The sequence below is a fragment of the Thalassophryne amazonica genome, chromosome 3 (assembly GCF_902500255.1).
Source record: "Thalassophryne amazonica chromosome 3, fThaAma1.1, whole genome shotgun sequence".
Taxonomy (NCBI): domain Eukaryota; kingdom Metazoa; phylum Chordata; class Actinopteri; order Batrachoidiformes; family Batrachoididae; genus Thalassophryne; species Thalassophryne amazonica.
The window spans coordinates 53,564,448-53,587,568 of record NC_047105.1 but is presented as its reverse complement, the minus strand read 5'-3'; the positions used below and the strand labels follow the sequence as shown (position 1 = coordinate 53,587,568).

The 23,121-nt window shown below is 41.7% G+C and overlaps 1 protein-coding gene across 3 annotated transcripts in view; it reads right to left on the bottom strand.

The window, feature by feature from the left end:
- The window catches only part of cacna2d2a (calcium channel, voltage-dependent, alpha 2/delta subunit 2a), a 573,469-nt gene that overhangs the window by 129,271 nt on the left and 421,077 nt on the right, over positions 1-23,121 (bottom strand). For all 3 annotated transcript variants that reach the window (XM_034166295.1, XM_034166292.1, XM_034166294.1), the window contains 2 exons: positions 20,077-20,208; positions 19,791-19,848 (listed from right to left, as the gene is read on the bottom strand). In XM_034166295.1, coding sequence (XP_034022186.1) covers positions 19,791-19,848; positions 20,077-20,208 — 190 coding nt within the window. The remainder of the gene's footprint in view (positions 1-19,790; positions 19,849-20,076; positions 20,209-23,121) is intronic.

The window sequence follows — 23,121 nt, the reverse complement described above, 5'->3', positions numbered from 1 at the left end:
AGGATGTTCCCAAAAATAAAAACTGGCCTCAAGCCAGTTATCCAAGATGGCATCCAAGATGGTGGCCAAAATAGGGTTTTTTTTTTCACTAAAACACCTTTAAGCAACATATAAACAACTTCCTACTATGTATTTTAATGATAAGGGTCTAATTGGTGGCCATTGTGGACGCCATATTGAATCTTAAACCCATGAATGAATTTACTTTCGGCAAAAATGAGTTTACTGTGACCTGCAATGGTATTCCCATTGAATCTCTGTGATATTTAAGTTATTTATATGTTGTGTAAAGGTGTTTTAGTGAAAAACCCCATTTTGATGGCCATCTTGGATAACTGGTTTGAGGCCAGTTTTTATTTTTGGGAACATTTTGATTGTGTTTTGGGGTCATCAAAGGAACCTACACAAGTTGGTTTGGTTTAGTCCTGGGGTGTGTGTGTGTGTGTGTGTGTGTGTGTGTGTGTGTGTGTGCGCGCAAAGGTAGTGGTCGCAGCTCCCCTAGTATATGTAAACTCATTAGAATTTTGTGAAAATAGGCAAAACTATACATTGTTGGAAAGTGCATGGAATAGGCAATCAGAAAATGGATGATTCTATTTTTTCAGGAGCTTAAAATTCAGGGATTTTCAATATCTCGCCTTCAAGATTATCTAGGATCTTGGATCTAAATACACAGTTTCAAGGCCAATAAAAGTGATAGTGCTAATTACAAAAATGTACATGTGGGCAAAGTCACAGTTATGGGTAACAATCTTGGATTTATATCTGTGATTTTCAGACAGATCATGATTTATTTATTTGTTTATTTAGCAGGGGTGGTGGACAAGTGGTTAGTGCATTTGGTTTCAGTGCGGAAGGTTCCCGGTTCAAACCCCACTCCTGCCACATTTCTCCGTGTAATGGTCCTTCACACCGAGCGCACACACGCGGCGCACATTGCTCTAGTAAGCCCCTTCGGCTGCTCCTTTGTTACATTACATGGAGAATTGTGGCAGGAATGGGGTTTGAACTGGCAACCTTTCGTACTGAAGCCAAGCACAATAACCACTTGGCCACCACCCCTGCCCTAAAACCCATTATTTTCAAATAGAAGCTTCACATAAACATCTGCGACTTGCAAAGACTGAGCTTGCGCAACTCTCTGCTGTGAGCTTGCACCGCTGCTTGATGTCAAACTCACCACAGTCAAAGTTCAACCCAATCCAACTTTCACGTCCAATAGAAACGAGGCATCCAGGCCAAAACGGAGAATACAAGACAGTGCAGAAATGTGTCAGAGGAACATCAGAACTGCCAGTTTACACACAACAGTTTTGTAAAGAAAATCCTTACAAATGTTATTTTTGTTTTTAGCAAAAGATTAATTTCTGATTACAGTACATTTGTTATGTGTCGGACGCAGCCCGGAGAACCGACCATCGTTTGAAGGACCCAGTATAAAATAAGCAGAGCACGGTACAAAGGATAACAGAGTTTAATGAACATAACAGTGCTGTGAAAAATATACAAACAAATAAGTGCGCAGTCTGGCGTGGTGGTAAACGGTGCGCTCCCAGCAGCGCTAACGGTCCGGAGCCAGAACCAGTTCGGACCCAAGGACCCCGCCGACACCCCCCAGGTGGCCGCGACAAACCGAGTCTGTGAATGAAGAAATCATCTTGTGAGTCCACACTCAACACACAGAGAGAACGCTCAAAGGTGTACAAACAGCAAACACTTCCTGGCTTAATTACTAATCAGCTTCCCACCCTGCAGGTATGGAACATCCAGTTCACAAACTCACTGCAGTGGAAGCTGATTAAAAAGGACTAACATAACAGCTCAATATAACAAGGTGTGAGGGACACCACATATACTGACTGTATAAATGTTAGTCACAAAATCTAACGTACCTCAGGAAGTGTGCTGACGAGCGTGAGACCTCACCCTCTCCTCTTTCACAGACCATGCATCAAACCTGGACGTTCTCTGCATCCACTGATGATGAGATGGCTCTTGAGACGACGATCTCACCCGTCTGGTCACAAGGTCGAGTCTCTGGCAAATACACACTGTGTACTCCAGTCTTAAATGCCACCATGTTCCAATCCATGAAGATGCACCACAGCTGTGAGTCCTGACGAGCCGCAGGTGATCAGGGTGAGGTCCTGATAAACTCAGCTTCACAGCCACTCAGTCCCAAATGCAAGCCACCTGGAAGGAAAAACAAAAGACAGAAACAAAAAGGCAGCCAGGCCCCCCAGCCATACAACAACATTTTGAAGTTAAAAAACATTTCTTAAATTAGACAACTTACAATTAATATAGTTTGAAATAAAAAAAGTTTATTAGAAATCATTGATGTTCTGAAAATTAATATCTGTTGTTTCAGATGGGATAATTTTCTTGATTAGCATGATGAACCATGGGCATTTAGATTTTTTAGAGAAATAAAATAGTAGTAATGTGTACATTTTTAAGTCTTGTAGATTCACTCAGTTATATCTGCATTTCAACCAGGAAAAAAGATACCGTAAATAAATATAAATATTATAAATGCAACAGGAGATGATGTAACAATGACTGCAGTGTTTTTTTAATTATTGCATATTTTTTACAGTAATGTTTCATTTACTTTTGATGTCTACCTGTGCAAGTGTCTTATTGACTTTAGTTTGACTTCAGGGTCATGTTTAATGATTCATTCATTTAATGTTGAAATAGAAAATTAAACAGCTTTTTCAAATAATAAAATTGTTGCTCTTTAACAAGGCTTTGTTTCATTTAGAAGTGCAGCAGCAGGTGTGGTTTTATGGTCTGATTACTCCATAGTAAAAAAAAAAATGAAATAAAAAAATAAGTCATTTCAAGTTGAGACTGTTCTTATAATCAGATCAGCGCGAGGCGCCAGCGCGGAGTTATCTGACCATGGGTCCGAAGAAGGCACTGACGGCGGAGGAGGGAGACGATATCAAAAAGTCCCTGGACTTTTTGTCTGAGGAAATCTCTGTTGTTAAAATGCAGCAGAAATCCATTATGGAGCTGGTGGAAGAAGTGAAGGCTCTCCGGATCCAGAATGCCGAGAAAGACCGGCGTCTGGTGTACCTGGAGAACCGTGTTGCGGAGTTGGAACAGTACACAAGGATGAACGACGTTATTATTACAGGAATTCATATTAAACCTCGATCCTACGCACGGGCGGTGTCAGACAGCGGAGGGGAGGCCAGTGAGCAGGAGGCCAGCTCAGTGGAACAACAGGTGGCTGACTTCCTGCAATCTAAAGGTATTCAAATGGACTGTAATAACATTGAAGCGTGCCACCCCCTGCCCAGGAGAGAGGATGGAGACAAGCGAGCAGTTATAATGAGGTTTGTCAACAGAAAACATAAAATGGCATTGTTAAAACAGGGACGAAAACTTAAAGGAACAAACGTATTCATCAATGAACATCTGACCAAAAGAAACGCAGACATCGCCAGGAAAGCTCGTTTCTTAAAAAAGCAGGGAAAAATTCAACAGACATGGACATCCAACTGCAAAACATTTATCAAATTGAATGGAACACCAGAACAAGCGAAGGTTATGGTAATCAGGAACATCGAGGATCTGGACAAATACGACCAATAAGGTATGAGGACACAAACACATCACAACACCATGACACAGACCAGAGGAACCTATTCATCTACTACATCATCTACATCTGGAGACAAGAAGGATATAACTCAAAGGATTGCTAATCATGGAAAAGTAGAACTGAGAACATTTAAATACACAGACCACAATGTACTGGACTTGGAGCACGATACAGACCATAATTTCTTCTCAAATATCAATGACAGTTGTTGCTATTATACAGATGAACAGTTTAATCGGATCATTAAAACGGATAACAAATTATCAATAATCCATTTCAACAGCAGAAGTCTGTATGCAAACATTAACAACATTAAAGAATATTTAAGTCAATTTAAAAAAATATTTAACACAATTGCTATATCAGAAACATCGATCAATGAAGATAAAGGAATGGATTTTGAACTGGATGGATATGAATTTAATTGTGTAAACAGAAAGAATAAGAGTGGAGGAGGAGTGGCTGTGTATGTGGATAAGAACATGGATTATAAAATAGTAGACAATATGACAACTGTGATAACTTATTAGAATGTATAACTATTGAAATATGTGAAGAAAAAAGCAAAAATGTATTAGTCAGCTGCATATATAGAGCACCAGGATCTAATATTGAAACATTCACTGACTGTATGGAAAAAATGTTCTCAAAAACTAATCAAAAAACTGTGTTCATTTGTGGTGACTTAAATATTGATCTGCTCAATCCAAATAAGCATAAAATAACAGATGAATTTATCAGTATAATGTACAGTATGAGTTTATATCCAAAAATCACCAGGCCAAGCAGAATTACATCCCATAGTGCCACCTTAATTGATAATATATTCAGCAATGATATTGAGAATAACACTGAGTGGATTATTAATCAATGACATTAGTGATCATCTACCAGTTTCATCGTTTATAATAGAAACCATCGGCGGAATCAGCCAGAGGAGAAAATAAAATACAGGCGAGTGCGGACAGAGGAAAACATGAACACACTAAAGAAAGATTTACAGGAGCAAAACTGGGAAAAGGTATACAGTGAAAGTGATGTTGATAGTGCATATGAAACTTTTTTACAAATATTTACATCATTATATGATAAAAATTGTCCAATTAAACAAGACTACAGAAAACAAAAAATCCAAGCTCGACCATGGATGACGAAAGGGTTACGAAATGCATGTAATAAGAAAAATACACTGTATAGAGAATTCATAAAACTAAAGACTAAAGAGGCAGAAAATAGATATAAGAAATACAAAAATAGATTAACTAATATTATATGGGTATGTAGGAAGGAATATTATAGTAACATATTATATAATAACAAAAACAATATTAAAGGAATATGGGATATATTAAATAGCATTATCAAAAATGGTAATAAAAAACAGAGTTACCCTCAGTATTTCATTGATAATAATGTCAAGAAGGAAAATAAGGATGAGGTAGTTAACGGTTTTAATAATTTTTTTTGTAAATATTGGACCAAGCTTGGCAGAAAAAATTCCCAATTCCCAACCTGAGGATTGGGATAATAATCTCATAGAAAGAAATCCCTGTTCAATGTTCCTCACAGCAGTGGATGGAAAAGAAATTATAGACATTGTGAATAATTGTAAATATAAAACATCTACCGATTTAAATGAAATTGATATGGTGGTGGTAAAACAGGTAATTGAATGGATTGTAGAACCATTAACATACATCTGTAACTTATCATTTCAAACCGGTAAATTTCCCAATCAAATGAAAATAGCTAAGGTTGTGCCGCTGTATAAGACTGGGGATAGACACCACTTCACAAATTATAGACCTGTTTCTTTGCTTCCACAATTTTCCAAATTATTAGAAAAGTTATTCAATAATAGATTAGACAAATTCATAAATAAACATAAATTACTTACTGATAGTCAATATGGATTCAGAGCACATAGTTCAACATCACTTGCATTAATAGAATCAGTTGAGGAGATTACAAACGCCATAGGCCACAAATTACATTCAGTTGGAATATTTATAGACCTTAAAAAGGCTTTTGATACAATCAATCATGACATATTAATCAGTAAACTTGAACAGTATGGGATTAGGGGGTTGGTGTTGCACTGTGTGAGAAGCTACTTAAGTAACAGAAAACAGTTTGTGAAGTTGGGGGAATATACATCATGCTTGGACAATGCTTGTGGCGTCCCACAGGGGTCAGTATTGGGTCCAAAACTGTTTATATAAATGATATTGTCAATGTTACCAAAATATTAAAATTAGTATTATTTGCAGATGACACAAGCATTTTTTGTTCAGGGGGGGATTTGCAGGAGTTACTGAGGAGGATCAGTATAGAAATGGGAAAATTGAAAATATGGTTTGACAGAAACAAATTATCATTAAACTTAAGTAAAACAAAATACATGTTATTTGGCTATTGTAATACAGACATACAGGTTCAGTTACAAGTCGAGGGGGTAGATATTGAAAGGGTACATGACAATAAGTTTCTGGGGGTGATAATAGATGATAAGATAAACTGGAAGACTCGTATAAAACATATACAAAGTAAACTGTCAAGAAGCATTTCAGTTCTAAACAAAGCAAAACATATTCTGGACCACAACTCACTCCGCATTCTTTACTGCTCACTGGTTTTACCATATTTACAGTACTGTGCAGAGGTATGGGGTAATACTTATAAAGGTACAACACAATCACTATCAGTAATGCAGAAAATTTTAATTTAAAATTAAACATTTAAATTTTTACAATCCAAATTCTTAAAATTCACAGACTTGGTTCATTTTCAAACAGTACAAATCGTGTATAAAGCAATAAACAATTTACTTCCAGCAAATATTAAAAATATGTTTTTTAACAGATCAGGGGATTACAGTCTGAAGGGACTTACTTACTTCCCTGTTTTAAATAAAAGCACTGTTTTTGTAGTTGCTTCCTCCATCACAGTTACTACTATCGAAGTGCACATGACTGTCTTATCAAACCTCTGTGATTGTAAAATACATGACTCTTCCTGTCATGACCAGTGTGACGTGGCACAACTTGTTCAGCAACAAAGTCTTCCTCTGCACAAAAGCGCACTTCTTCCTCAGTCAAGCTCAGCAGATCTACTTAACTTTCTTCTCTTCCTTCATCCTGTCTCCTGACAGAGCCTCACAGTCAAAACACGTGTAGAAAATTAAAGCTGTGTGTATGTAGTTGTAGCACTGACAGGTCAGAAACAACTTTGTTGTTTTAACATGTCCTGCTACACATTGCTTTATGTTTTTTTCCAGCATTTTTCATGTTTATCGCTTTTTCTCCCGTGACAGTAGAACACCAAGGGAGACTTTCTGCTGGTGTTAGCTTAATTAAATTGTCAGGTAACACCTCGTTAGTCTGGAGATTGTAGATACATTGAGTTGTTAAGCTACTGCATTTAATTTTCACACCCTGGAAGCACAATCACTGATCCAAATGTAAACAGGAGGGGCTGAACACCAAACTCAAATAAAACTGAGTCTGCTGTAGAGACTGCAACCAGAGTCTCTACTAGTAGAGTTTCTGATCGGAGAATCTAAGTTTTTAGATTTTCTTACTGTGATCACTTCAGCATGGTGTGGCTCTAATGTGAAGTTGATATGACAGATATTTTTCTAATTTCCACAGTAAGCTATTGCTGTCATTCTATATAGATATCATCTTGTCATGATAATGAATGGATTGGTAGAATCAGAGCAGAGTCTCCGATCAGAGTCTCTACTGGTAGTCTCCAATTCTGCCAGTAGATTCTCCGATTGGAAACTCAGCTAATAGTTTCTGATCAGAGATTCTCCCAGTAGAATCTCCGATTCTACCAAATCGCAGACTCTACTTTGATGACATACAGTGAGGAAAATAAGTATTTGAACAACCTGCAATTTTGCGAGTTCTCCCACTTAGAAATCATGGAGGCGTCTGAAATTTTCATCTTAGGTGCATGTCCACTGTGAGAGACATAATCTAAAAAAAAAAAATTCCAGAAATCAGAATGTATGATTTTTTAATAATTTATTTGTATGTTACTGCTGCACATAAGTATTTGAACACCTGTGAAAATCAATGTTAATATTTGGTACAGTAGCCTTTGTTTGCAATTACAGAGGTCAAACATTTCCTGTAGTTGTTCACCAGGTTTGCACACACTGCAGCAGGGATTTTGGCCAATTCCTCCACACAGATCTTCTCTAGATCAGCCAGGTTACTGGGCTGTCGCTGAGAAACACGGAGTTTCAGCTCCCTCCAAAGATTTTTTATTGGGTTTAGGTCTGGAGACTGGCCAGGCCACTCCAGAACCTTGATATGCTTCTTACGGAGCCACTCCTTGGTTATCTTGGCTGTGTGCTTCGGGTCATTGTCATGTTGGAAGACCCATCCATGACCCATCTTCAATGTTCTAACTGAGGGAAGGAGGTTGTTCCCTAAAATCTCACAATACATGGCTCCTGTCATCCTCTCCTTAATACACTGCAGTCGTCCTGTCCCATGTGCAGAAAAACACCCCAAAAGCATGATGGTTCCACCCCCATGCTTCACAGTAGGGACGGTGTTTTTGGGATGGTACTCAGCATTCTTCTTCCCCACAAACAAGGCGAGTGGAATTAAGACCAAAAAGTTCTATTTTGGTCTCATCTGACCACATAACTTTATCCCATGACTCCTCTGGATCATCCAAATGGTCATGGGCAAACTTAAGACAGGCCTGGACGTGTGCCGATTTAAGCAGGGGAACCTTCCATGCCATGCATTATTTTAACCCATGACATCTTAGTGTATTACCCACAGTAACCTTGGAAACAGTGGTGCCAGCTCTCTTCAGGTCATTGACCAACTCCTCCCGTGCAGTTCTGGGCTGATTCCTCACCTTTCTTAGGATCATTGATACGCCACAAAGTGGACTCTTACATGGAGCCCCAGTCCGAGGGAGATTGACAGTCATGTTTAGCTTCTTCCATTTTCTAATAATTGCTCCAACAGTTGATCTTTTTTCACCAAGCTGCTTGGCAATTGCCCCGTAGCCCTTTCCAGCTGATTTCTAAGTGGGAGAACTTGCAAAATTGCAGGGTGTTCAAATACTTATTTTCCTCACTGTATATATATTGCAACAATTAACAGATACGAATTGTAAATTAATTTTAAAATAACTGATTGATCTAAACTGAATTAGTTTAATTGTACACTGAACCAGCCGATGTTTTGAGTTCAACATTTTTAATCAGTTCAGTTTAACTTGTGTCTTTCCTATTTCCACATCTTCAAATTCGCGAAAAAGCTCACAAGTCGTGCACAATGATCAAAATCAGCATGTCTGGTAGGCAGCATAACAAAAAATGTGCCCATTTAAATTTTACATTCAGTTCACAATTTGCTAATACTGAAATGCAGTGCAGATTGGGAAAGTTATGATATGCTAATTATGCTATACTTCTTCTATGTTGCATGCTCAGCTACTGTATGTAATGCTGCCCCCGAGTGGTGAACAATGGTTGCAGCACAGTAGCAAAAATCCTGAAACAGGTACCCTGGTTTTCCATGAATAATGTATTTGAAGGTAATTAATGCCATTTCATTTTGTTCTGATTTGTCATGGAAATAATTTCAGAGATTTAACATCTTTTTATGAACTGCAATTCAATATCAATAACAACAATATTATTGACGGGTCTTTTATTTGATATTTCAAATGATGATTAAGATGGTCATTTCATCCTTTTCCATGAGACTTGCCTATATTTGATGATGGATTATTAACTTTCACGATCTTCCGTGGCTTGTGTATTGTGTGGTTGGTCTCGGCTCAGTGACTTCATCTGACAGCCTGGTCTGACCTCAAACAGCCACTCAGGTTGAGGTGGACCAAGACCGATATCAAACAGGGTCAGAACTAATCAACATTACTGTTGTGATTATGTCCAGTTCACTCCAACCTGTAACCAGGCAACAGGAAGGGCTGCTACAAACCCAATGTGACAGAGGCAAGGACACTGAATGTGTGAGGGTGGACAGCAGTGGTGTGTGGGAGTCTGTTTGGCCTAGTGCAGCATAGATCTGTCCAGAACAACAGACTTGCCCGCCCCACCAGTCTGTACCTCAAAGAACCACAAGCAAAGATGAACACTTCACACACAAACATTATCCCCATCTTGTGTTCCTCATAGAACAAAAGACTTTACACATTTTACATGATAACTTATACCCCTGTCACACATAGACGGAATCACGCAGAATGGCGTCACAATTATGAATCGGCACACATCCGAAAAGTGTCGGATTTCAGTTCGAAAACATTCTGACAGCCATCTGCGGAAATCCACACAGTTGGTCAAAATTGGCCGGGGGCCCTGAGTGTGATGCACATGTTCAAAACCCTCCGGGTGCCATCGAGATGGGACACCTATCCGACCGTGATCCATATGTAATCTGAGGACCATCTGACCACAATTTACATATTCCAATGGCAGCAAAACGGGATCCGAAATGATTTGAGGACATACGAGGGAACCTCGAGATAGATCTGGCACAGCAACGCCTGCCAGTATGACCTGCACGTGCCACATATAGTCACGTGTGTGTCTGTGTGTGTATATATATATATATATATATGCATATATGTGCCACTAATACTAATTCATGCTGCTGCTAATGGCGGAGTAAAAGCACCTCCATGTTGAAGTCTCACAGGACATGCTGTGACATGCTCACCTATTCCACAATTTCTCGGACAGTCACACAACTGAAAAGTCACAGAAAGCCGTCTGAATCTTCCGAATGGTGGAAGAGGTGGGCATCATTTTTCGGAGTCCAGCATGTCCTGTGAGACTTCAACACGAAGGTGCTTTTTGCTCCGCCGTTAGCAGCTTCGTGCCGAAGCCATCGGCACAAATTTCACCGCCACTCTTTTCATGGACAAATTTTCTATCACAGTGGAATGTGCCGAAAAAGTGCTGATGTCCACCTCTTCCGCAATTTCTCAGATAGTCACACGACGGTCCTGCATCACCACAGCGTTCACTTTGGAAATGATCTGGTCATTTCAGCACGTTGATGGCTGCCCAGAGCGTCCGTTGTGCGGATGTCTTTAAACCGGTTGTACCGCTTCTAATCTGTGTGATGCCCATAGGATCGTCACCAAAAGCCGTCTGAATCTTCCGAATGGTTTCCACCTGGCTGTCGCCCAGTTTCTGGCAAAATTTGATTAGTCACGCTGCTCCAGTCGTTCCGCCATTCCTTGGAATGAAAATCCAAAGAGAGACCACACCCATCCTCACACAAAGGCTGCTTACCAGCAAATGACGCAATCGACAGGCATGAAAAAATTCACGCATGTGCACGAATGTTCAAGGTTGGCTCATGCAAGCACACGTGATTCAAATCCATCAGGTTCTTGCAAAAAATAAAAAGGTGGGATACTTTTCTAACAGACCTCGTAATGCTCATATTTGCATTGAGTTTTTTGAGTGCATCCAACCTGATGGAGGATGAGAGGTGCTGCAAAGAGGAATGAGCAAATCTGCCTAAATATTGGTGCACCAAGCTTGTGGCATCATATTCAAGAAGACTTGAGGCTGTAATTGCCGCCAAAGGTGCATCAACAATGTACTGAGCAAAGGGTGTGAATATTTATGTACGTGCCAATTCTTAGGTTTTTTTATTTTTAATAAATTTGCAAAACAAAAAATCATGTTGTCATTATGGGGTGTTGTGAGCAGAATTATGAGGGGAAAATGAATTTAATCATTTTTGGAATAAGGCTATAACATAAAATGTGGAAAAAGTGAAGCGATGTGAATATTTTCCGGATGCAGTGTAATTTCATATGGTTCATCAGTTCTATTTAATGCATCATTGCAGTGTTAAAACGATAAAAGAGCAATACTGACTCACTCATCTTCAACCGCTTATCTGGGATCGGGTCACAGGGAATAATACTGACTGAATAATATTAATCAAAGATTGCAGGCTTTGATAAAGAAAATTCATCCTTGATATTATTATTATCCTTATACATCTTCATCTTATTATGACTATTATATGCAACAATGTGTCTTCAAACATGGACCTTTACCTTGGTGGGGGGTGGGGGGCATATTCTGACCACCTGCTACTCTGTCTATGGGCCTGTACAGTGCCTATGAGCAGGAGGAACAAGCTAATGAAAAAAAAAGATGTGTAAATTGCTGCCTAAACTGGCCAACAAGAAGCATAATGTGTCAGCTGTCAGAAAACAGACTTCTGAAGTGAATGAGGGTAAAAATAAAATATTAAAATGTGCACCACAGTGCTGTTACTTCATCAGTTGAAAGCACTGAGTGGCTGACTTGCTGTTTGTTCCATTAGCATTGCACTTATGAAGCAGAGCGAGACAGAACACACACTGACTTTTGACCTTAGACTTGTCATTTATTTGAAGCAAAGGAGACCATAAATATGATTTTAAAATGTGCATTGCAGTGGCACTGCTGGCTGTGTATTACTTCAGCATAGTACTTCTGAAGTGGAGCAGGACAGAGTTTATCCTATATGATCAATTAAAAAAAAGATTGGATTGGGCTTGATTTCGATTTTGATAGGGTTTTCACAAGAATCTCTTCATATGCATGTGTACACACACGCACACACACACACACACACACACACACACACACACACACACACACACACACACACACACACACACCACACACACACACACACACACAACATAATGTCTCACAAAATAGGTACATAGGAGCAGGACACAAAACTCAAATGTGTTATTGCAAAGTGTGTGGACTCAGATTTAATCGCAGCCTTTTGTCACAGTTTCAAGTCATCATGGCAGTGGTGCTGACAGCACAGGTGTTACAATGACAAGTTAAATTTCTACAATATTCTGCACTTTTACTGCTGCTGATTGTGATTTTTGTATTGGTTTTCTCTTCTAAACTCCACAAACCTCTTCACTGTAAACACTCAACCACACTTTCCCCATCAATCACCAGGACTTGGACTTCATGTTTTCTACGAGGGCTGTCAATAAAGTATAGGTCCTTTTTACAGGCGCCGTCGTCAGCCTGTTTCAAGCTGAAAACCTCCACATTTCAGGCTCTATTGATCCAGGATGTCGTGAGAGAACAGAGAAGTTTCAGAAGAAGTCAGTTTCAGCATTTTATCCGGATATTCCACTGTTAAAGGAGATTTTTTTAATGAAAGACTTGCGGACAGGTCCGCGCGTCGGGACACAGCCGGTGCGGTGCGGCGGCACAGGAAAAACACCTCCGTGTTGATAACCATTTGTAAAATCCAGGCGGCTTTTGATGGCTTTCAGTGGAGTGAGTATATGAGAAATTGTTTAACAGCTGGACATGTTCCAACTTGTCCTTAAGGCTTCCAACGGAGGTGTTTTTCCTGTGGCGGAGCGTCGCGGCGGCTGCGAGCCGACGCTGCAATCCGCCCGCACGTCTTTCATTAAAAAAATCTCCTTTAACAGTGGAATATCCGGATAAAATGCTGAAACTGACTTCTTCTGAAACTTCTCTGTTCTCTCACGAGGTCCTGGATCAATAGAGCCTGAAATGTGGAGGTTTTCAGCTTGAAACAGGCTGACGACGGCGCCTGGGACCGCTGCGTGACGTCCCGTTCTGTGGGAAGTCCTTAAAGCGACAGCATCACCTCAAAATCTCTCATCAGACGTTAAAATTTTCACCGAAAACCAGCTTAATTTTTCGAACCGTGTCCACTTCCATGTGCCTCACAGGTTTAGAAAAAACTTTGATCAAACAAAGCGCCAGTCTCTCAGCAACTTCTCAGACAAAGGAATTCCGACGAGGGGCTGGACGACTCCTCCCACAAGGAGTGCTCACAGGCGAATGACGTCACCGACAGGCGTGGAAAAACTCACGCATGCGCACGAGGGTTCAAGCATGTCTGACGTAAAAACATATGAATGAAATACATATAGTTTTTGAAAAAAAAAAAAAGGACCTATACTTTATTGACAGACCTCGTATATGTAAAGATATAAATAAAAAAATAAAATAAAAATATTATTAATAAAATATAACAACTTTGTATAAAGGTTTGCTTCTAGAACAGTTTGAATGTGAGATATTAATATGAGGAACAACCGAAGCTGACTACTCACTACATGATGATGTGATGTAAATGCATGTTTCACCAGGATCATACAGAAATGCAAACTTCAGTGCAATGTAAGGGTGTAACGATACATGTATTTGTATTGAACCATTTCGGTACGGGACGTTTGGTTCGGTACAGGGCTGTTTCACGGGCGAGTTCGCGTTGCGTGAGTTTACATTCTGTGTTGCCAAGTTTCTCGCTAAATCTGGTGACTTTCCAAACCCTCTCAACAACTTATTTTCTCAAAAGCAACTAGCGACAAATCTAGCGACTTTTCCAGGTGTAACCGGAGACTTTTCTGATGTTTGGCGACTGAAAGTGAAAGTCTCTGTTGTCACAGAGTGGCAGCGGATCTCTCCCTCCTCCGCTGCCTGCAGCAGCCTGAAAGCACTGAGCGGAGGGATATCTACAATACTCATCACTCGGACTCGCTCAGCCTACTGACCTCGTTTGCTGCGCTGTGATTAAATAGTCCCTGGACTTTGAGAAGCCCTGGCCTTGAGAAGTTAGTTTATTTTAATAAGTGATGGCCAATTTTAATGGCAAAATAAATAAACAAATCAAAAATCAAGTTTATTTGTGATTCTAAATATTTTTAAGGTGGTTTTACTCACTTTTTTCAAACAATGTTTTTGTTTTCAAAACTTTATTTAAAAAGCTAACAAACAAACAGTTAATTGACGGGGTTAGAAAATAAAATAAACTGTACAAAAGTAAAGGGATTCTTTAACATTAATTCCCTCAAAAAATCCCTTATAGAGTGTGACAGTTTTGGACAAGTTAATTTTTCTGGTAAAAAATATGAAGGTTGAATAAAACTGAACAGGACTTTATGCTGGAACCATTATGCTGCTCTTTACTTGTGGAAAGGTTTTGTTACAAGCTGTTTACTAAGAATTTTTTTTAATAATATTTCATACATTTGTGGTTTATTTGAGAAGATTTTATTTAACTTATTACCAAGGCGTTCCCAAGCCAGCCGAGAGATGGAGTCCCTCCAGCGTGTCCTGGGTCTTTCCCGGGGCCTCCTCCCAGTGGGATGTGCCCGGAACACCTCTCCAGCGAGGCGTCCAGGGGGCATCCGGAAAAGATGCCTGAGCCACCTCAACTGACTCCTTTCGATGTGGAGGAGCAGCGGCTCAACTCCGAGCTCCTCCCGAGTGACCGAGCTCCTCACCCTATCTCTAAGGGAGTGCCCAGCCACCCTGCGGAGGAAACTCATCTCGGCCGCTTGTACTCGTGATCTCGTTCTTTCGGCCATGAGCCAAATCTCATGACCATAGGTGAGGATCAGAACGTAGATTGATCGGTAAATCGAGAGCTTTGCCCCCCTACTCAGCTCTCTCTTCACCACGACGGTCCGATACAGCGACCGCATCACTGCAGATGCTGCACCGATCCGTCTATCGATCTCACGCTCCATCCGTCCCTCACTCGTGAACAAGACCCCGAGATACTTAAACTCCTCCACTTGAGGCAAGGACACTCCACTGACCTGAAGAGGGCAAAGCACCTTTTTCCGGTTGAGAACCATGGCCTCGGATTTGGAGGTGCTGATTTTCATCCCGGACGCTTCACACTCGGCTGCAAACCGCCCCATTGCACGCTGAAGGTCCTGATTTGACGAAGCCAACAGAACCACATCGTCCGCAAATAGCAGAGACGAGATTCTGTGGTTCCCAAACCAGACCCCCTCTACACCCTGGCTGCGCCTAGAAATTCTGTCCGTAAAAATAATGAACAGAACCGGTGACAAAGGGCAGCCCTGGCGGAGGCCAACGTGCACTGGAAACAGGTTTGACTTACTACCGGCAATGCGAACCAAGCTCCTGCTGTAGTCGTACAGGGACTGGATAGCCCTTAGCAAAGGACCCCGTACTCCCGGAGCACTCCCCACAGGGTGCCCTGAGGGACACGGTCGAACGCCTTCTCCAGATCCACAAAATACATGTGGACTGGTTGGGCGAACTCCCATGAACCCTCGAGCACCCGATGGAGCGTGTAGAGCTGGTCCAGTGTGCTGCGACCAGGACGAAAACCACACTGCTCCTACTGAATCCGAGGTTCGACCATCGGTCGAATTCTCCTCTCCAGTACTCTGGAATAGACCTTACTGGGGAAGCTGAGGAGTGTGATCCCCCTATATTTGGAACACATCCTCCGGTCCCCCTTCTTAAACAGCGGGACCACCACCCCAGTCTGCCAATCTAGAGGCACTGTCCCCGATCGCCACGCGATGTAGCAGAGGCGTGTCAACCAAGACAGCCCCACAACATCCAGAGACTTAAGGTACTCAGGACGGATTTTATCCACCCCAGGAGCCTTGCCACCGAGGAGCTTTCTAACCACCTCGGTGACTTCGGCCTGGGTAATGGATGAGTCCGCCTCTGAGTCCGCCTCTGAGTCCCCAGTCTCTGCTTCCTCTTCGGAAGATGTGACGATGGGATTGAGGAGATCCTCGAGGTACTCCTTCCACCACCTGACAACATCCCCAGTCAGGGTCAACAGCTCCCCACCCGCACTGTAAACAGTGCTGGTGGAGCGCTGCTTCCGCCTCCTGAGGCGTCGGACAGTTTGCCAGAATCTCTTCGAGGCCGACCGATAGGCCTCCTCCATAGCCTCCCCGAACTCCTCCCAGACCCGAGTTTTTGCCTCTGTGACCGCACGGGCTGCGGCACGCTTGGCCTGCCGGTACCTGTCAGCTGCCTCTGGGGTCTCACCTACCAACAAAGATAAGTAGGACTCCTTCTTCAGCTTGACGGCATCCCTTACTTCCGGTGTCCACCACCAGGTTCGGGGATTGCCGCCGCGACAGGCACCAGAGACCTTGTGACCACAGCTATGAGCAGCCACATCGACAATGGAGGTGGAGAACATGGTCCACTCGGACTCCATGTCTCCAACCTCCCCCGGGATCTGGGAGAAGCTCTCCTGGAGGTCGGAGTTGAAGACCTCGCTGACAGAGGGTTCCGCCAGTCGTTCCCAGCAGACCCTCACGATACGTTTGGGCCTGCCAGGTCTGACCGGCTTCCAACCCTCCCAGCGGATCCAACTCACCACCAGGTGGTGATCAGTGGACAGCTCTGCCCCTCTCTTCACTCGAGTGTCCGAGACACGTGGCCGAAGGTCAGATGATACGACTGCAAAGTCGATCATTGACCTCCGGCTCAGGGTGTCCTGGTGCCACGTGCACTTATGGACACCCTTGTGCTCGAATATGGTGTTCGTGATGGACAAACTGTGACTAGCACAGAAGTCCAACAACTGAACACTCGGGTTCAGATCGGGGAGGCCGTGCTTCCCGATCACTCCCCTCCAGTTCTCACTGTCGCCGCCCACGTGGGCGTTGAAATCCCCGAGGAGAACAATGGAGTCCCCAGTCGGAGCGCTATCTAGTACCCCTCCCAGGGACTCCAGGAAGGTCGGGTACTCTGCACTGCCGCTCGGCCCATAGGACGAGACAATGGTAAGAGACCTGTCCCCGACCCGAAGGCGTAGGGACACGACCCTCTCATTCACCGGAGTGCACTCCAACACTTGGCGACTGAGCTGGGGAGCAATAAGCAATGCGACCCCAGCTCTCCACCTCTCCCCGTGGGTGACGCCAGAAAAATGAAGTGTCCAGCCCCTCTCCAGGAGTTGGGTACCAGAGCCCAAGCTGTGCGTGGAGGTGAGCCAGACTATCTCTAGTCGGTATCTCTCAACCTCCCACACAAGCTCAGGCTCCTTCCCCCCTAGCGAGGTGACATTCCACGTCCCAACAGCCAGGGGCTGTGAGCATGGACCGGGCCGCCGGGCCACCAGCCCTCGACCGCCACCCAATCCTCTCTGCACCCGACCCCCATGGCCCCCTCTGCAGGTGGTGAACCCACAGGAGGGCGGGCCCACGTCACTCTTTCGGGCTGAGCCCGGCTGGGCCCCATGGGCTAAGGCCCGACCACCAGGCGCTTGCGCGCGAGCCCCAACCCCAGGCCTGGCTCCAGGGTGGAACCCCGGCTCCGCCATACCGGGCGACGTCTCGGTCCTTGATCTTTTACTGGTCATGGAGGTATGAACCGGACCGTGACCTAAAAACTGAGGTACGTACCGAACCATGATTTTTGTGTATCATTACACCCCTAGTGCAATGTGTGCAAGGAATTGTGGCTTGGTACAATGAGACTGCAACACAGTACTCTAAGCATTTTTAAAACTTCTGTAATGTGATCAATGCTCTATCTCCTGTATGACATCGTAATGTGCATTGTGTGGCTTTGCATAAATAGTACTACAAGCAGAGAGACACGTACAGGGGCACACATGCTTGCACCTGAGCAAAACAGGACCAACTAAAAAGAAACAAATACAAGGATGCACTCACCTGTGACCAAAATGTGCCGCATTTCCAGTTGTGTGAGGTGGGAATGCTTGTTTATGAATTAGAAACTCAAAATAAGACCAGCCAAAAATAATAACAAAAAAACCCAACTGCAAATATTTAAAGCATCGTACGTCCAAGATGTACACATGAAGGTGTGTGTTTGAGAGAAAAGAATAAAAAAAAGTGTTGCATCCAAAAGGTTACTGCATGCATGTGTTGTTGTGCACATGAGATAAATATCTAAATAATTTTGACAGCCCACATTGCTATTGAAAAAGGAGAGGCTCATATGCACATTCCTCTCTGAACAAACAAAATCTATTATGTGCTAAATACAATGTATTTCTGCATTTATCATTATCCACAACGTAAGTAAGTCCCTTCGGCTGCTCCCTTGTTTGCACTCGATGTCGCCACAGCAAATCCAAGGTGGATCTGCATGTTGAATTGGCACAGGTTTTACTCCGGATGCCCTTCCTGACGCAACTCCACATTACATGGAGAAACGTGGCAGGGGTGGGATTTGAACCCGGAGCCTTCTGAACTGAAACCAAGCGCATTAACCACTTGGCCACCACCCCTGCTATTGTTATCCACAATGTAAACACCCAATAATAACATTTATTATGCAGGGTGTCATTTTCTATCTCAAATTTCTTGATTCGACAATCTGCCTTGACAGCTGGAGCAGCACAGACAACTAATTAGATGTGGGAAATGACTGTTTTGTGCACATTCAATTCAGTGGAATCATATTGCTCCAAACCACAACGTAAGTCACACCAAAGAGCGTCATAAAACTACGGTTTGACCTTACCCACCAAGCACATTGGCAACAGTGGTTAGAAAAAATTCCCTCATGCATTTTTTTTTTTAAATGGTACGATGAAACATAAAGCACACCAGACTCAGAGGGGTGGCCCTCAAATTAACAAATAAAACAATGCACAACAAAACTGTCAAACATGCAACACAGAGAAGATCCAGCTAAGCATTCAATTTCTCATAATGTCCAGTGGTCGTATGAACCAAATGACCAAACAATCAAGCAGTAAAGATCATGAACCAGTGAAGTGGAAAGAATACTGAATTACATACAGAATTTCTATCTTCAATAAAACATGACCTTGTTACATATTAATTTCTCAATTACAACAGAGTTCTGTGTGAGCCACAGATGAGATAAACTGTAGCGGCGTACAGGCCGTACTCGTCCTTCACTGTGAGGATATACAGGCGTACACTTTAATGTGTGCGCTGTTTTGGGTTTTCTGAAATACACTTCTGCATTACACTGACACAATTTTGCATTACGCTGATAAGGCACTATCACATAGTATCATTGTGTAGTGAATGGCCGGCATTAGTATTAAATCATGGTAAATTTGAGTGGTTTGGCTTGGGCCAACAAGTAAAGCAGTACAGAAAATCTCTCAAGGATTTTTTGAGAATTACAGTAGATATTTGAGACACAAGGACAATACTAATCTGATTTTATATCAGTAGAAATGCCCATAACAAGTATGAATACATGGCTCAGCGACATCAGCACTCACAATCTCCTTTTAATTCTTTCTAAAAGATCCACATAAAAAAAAAAAAAACAAATCAAAGAAATCTGCTCCAGTAGCTTACCGAGACAAATTGCCTTGGGTGCAATACAGATGACACTTACCACGGTCTTCTGCGGACATCATATAGGTCAATCTTATTAGGTGCTCTCCATGGAGTAGCTGCAGAAAGCAAGAAAATACGTTATAGGCCATCCACTGTACTATAAGATATTTCAGGTCAGATTAGATCAAAGTAATCATAATTTCATTCTGTTTATTGAGTTACCACTACAGCCATCTGATAAGAGATTGCCAATGTTCTGCAGCCAAGAAGCCCAAGGGTCAATTTAGACGATATCTGACAGTGACTTATGAGGCAATGGCTTTCCTCGATCCCCTGCATCCTACCTGGGTAGTATCGTGTAACTCCCGTGGCACTGCCAAACACCTGCCAGCGCAGAGAGCTGTCGTCCCGCCGGTTTTCAATGAAGACTCTTTCCAGTGCCTGGGTCCAGTTTAACTCATTCAGGATGACTGGTGCTGCGCACAAAAGACAATCTGATCAAAGCCTATCGTCAATAACAGTGGAAGGCAGTTACATCTCCTTTGTGTTTGTCAAAAGTAGTAATTTTAATACATTTTCCACAGTAGTAGTAATTTTAATACATTTTCCACAGTAATTTCATGCTTCTAAATTCTAACGAGTTGGTTGGCTGTTGTCACAATAACACTTTGGAAACCATAAGTGAATTTTCAGCTGATTTCCCCAAATGCAAACCTAAACTGTATTATTCTGGTTTATCCTGCCTAGTAAATGGTATACATACAGCTTATAGTAGAAATGTCCTCGTCAACACTGTTTTGCTCCCAATTCTGATTGGACTCATTTTATATTAAGTACACAGTAAATTTTGCAGAGTAAAACTTGCTCTGCTGGGATAACATTTGGTCCCGGTCCAAATAGAGTTAAGTATACTCTATCACAGTGCTAAATCATTACTGTAGCAAAAGTATTTGCAAATGTGTATTTCAGTCTGTGTGTATGTAACCAGATCCACAAATGTGTAAAAAAAATTCATGTGTGTACTTCGATTCGTGTGTAACCAGATCCACAATTGTGTAAAAAAATCAGTGTGTGTGTATTTCAATTTGCGTGTGTGTAACCAGATCCACAAATGTGTAAAAACAATCCGTGTGTGTGTGTAACCAGATCCACAAATGTGTAAAAACAATCCGTGTGTGTGTAACCAGATCCATAATTGTGTAAAAAAATAATCTGTGTGTGTTTCTTTCGATCTGTGTATATGTAACCAGATCCACAAATGTGTAAAAACAATCTGTGTGTGTGTGTGACCAGATCCACAAATGTGTAAAAACAATCCGTGTGTGTGTAACCAGATCCACAAATGTGTAAAAAAAATTCACGTGTGTACTTCGATTCGTGTGTAACCAGATCCACAATTGTGTAAAAAAATCAGTGTGTGTGCGTGTGTGTGTATTTCAATTTGCGTGTGTGTAACCAGATCCACAAATGTGTAAAACAATCCGTGTGTGTGTGTAACCAGATCCATAATTGTGTAAAAAAATAATCTGTGTGTTTCTTTCGATCTGTGTATATGTAACCAGATCCATAAATGTGTAAAAACAATCTGTGTGTGTGTGTGACCAGATCCACAATTGTGTAAAAAAAAAAAATCTGTATGTGTGTACTTCGATTCGTGTGTAACCAGATCCACAAATGTGTAAAAACAATCCATGTGTGTGTAACCAGATCCATAATTGTGTAAAAAAAAAAAATCTGTGTGTGTTTGTTTCAATTTGTTTATATGTAACCAGATCCACAAATGTGTAAAAACATTATGTGTGTGTGTGTAACCAGATCCATAATTGTGTAAAAACAATCCGTGTGTGTGTGTGTAACCAGATCCACAATTGTGTAAAAAAATAATCTGTGTGTGTTTCTTTCGATCTGTGTATATGTAACCAGATCCACAAATGTGTAAAAACATTATGTGTGTGTGTGTAACCAGATCCATAATTGTGTAAAAACAATCCGTGTGTGTGTGTGTAACCAGATCCACAATTGTGTAAAAAAATAATCTGTGTGTGTTTCTTTCGATCTGTGTATATGTAACCAGATCCACAAATGTGTAAAAACAATCTGTGTGTGTGTGACCAGATCCACAATTGTGTAAAAAAAAAAAAAAATCTGTATGTGTGTACTTCGATTCGTGTGTAACCAGATCCACAATTGTGTAAAAAAAATCAGTGTGTGTGTGTATTTCAATTTGCGTGTGTGTAACCAGATCCACAAACGTGTAAAAACAATCCGTGTGTGTGTGTAACCAGATCCATAATTGTGTAAAAAAAAAATCTGTGTGTTTCTTTCAATTTGTTTATATGTAACCAGATCCACAATTGTGTAAAAACAATATGTGTGTGTGTGTTTCGATTTGTGTATATGTAACCCGATCCAAAAAAAAAAAAAAAAATCTGTGTGTGTGTATTGGCACGTGACTTTTGCTGCACTCCTGCCATGTTAGATCTGCAAATGCAGATGTAGCAATTTGTGTGTGTGTGTGTGTGTGTGTGGAGACTTGTCTGTGCTGCCATAGCTATTCAGCTTCACACCACCAGGGGACGCAAGCACCAATGATATCAGTCACCCCTCCCATTTTAAGCCTGGCCACCACGTCAAGTTGGATGCAATGCATTCTGGGTAAAATGTACTGATAAATAAATGTGTCCTTATTCTGCAGATTGCACTGTTTTGTGCTACTGCTGTGGTGAACATGTTGAAGTTTCTTCAAGCTTGATAAATTATGTCCATAGGTTTTGATGTCTAAATTATGAAACAACACGACAACATAATTGAGTAATGCCGAGTTTCGTGCTGTTGGAATGCAGTGATGTCGGAATAATCCCAGAAATTTCTCCTGTTTGTTCACCAAACATAGACAACTTACAGCTCACATTTGAAACATAGTGCACATGCACAGGAGGCTCACGCACATGTATTTACAGGGCAGCATTTCAGCTGCTGCTCAGTCTGTCCACATTATTTGCCTTTGTTAAAGCATTAAATTACACACTGCATTTTGTGTAACTTTGTGGACGTGACTTTTACAGTGCAACTTCAGTTTGGGCTTTTTGTCTGATCAACATGTCACTCACCAGCACGAAGCATGTTGTTCTATAATATATAAACTTTAAAAATATCCCATGAGCTTGCTGCAGCATTCAGACACCAGACAGCAGTCATGTGGCTCATCATGTGCGATTTTCAACCGATGTGGGTTAGATGTCAGATGATGAATGGAATATGAACACAGTATGTGGAAATTGCTACCTGACTGGCTGGTATAAAGGTATATCGCACACGCAATCCATCAGAAACAGACTTAAAATATATTTTTCTGTCCATATTGAGTAAAATTGTATAAGGTTTACAGT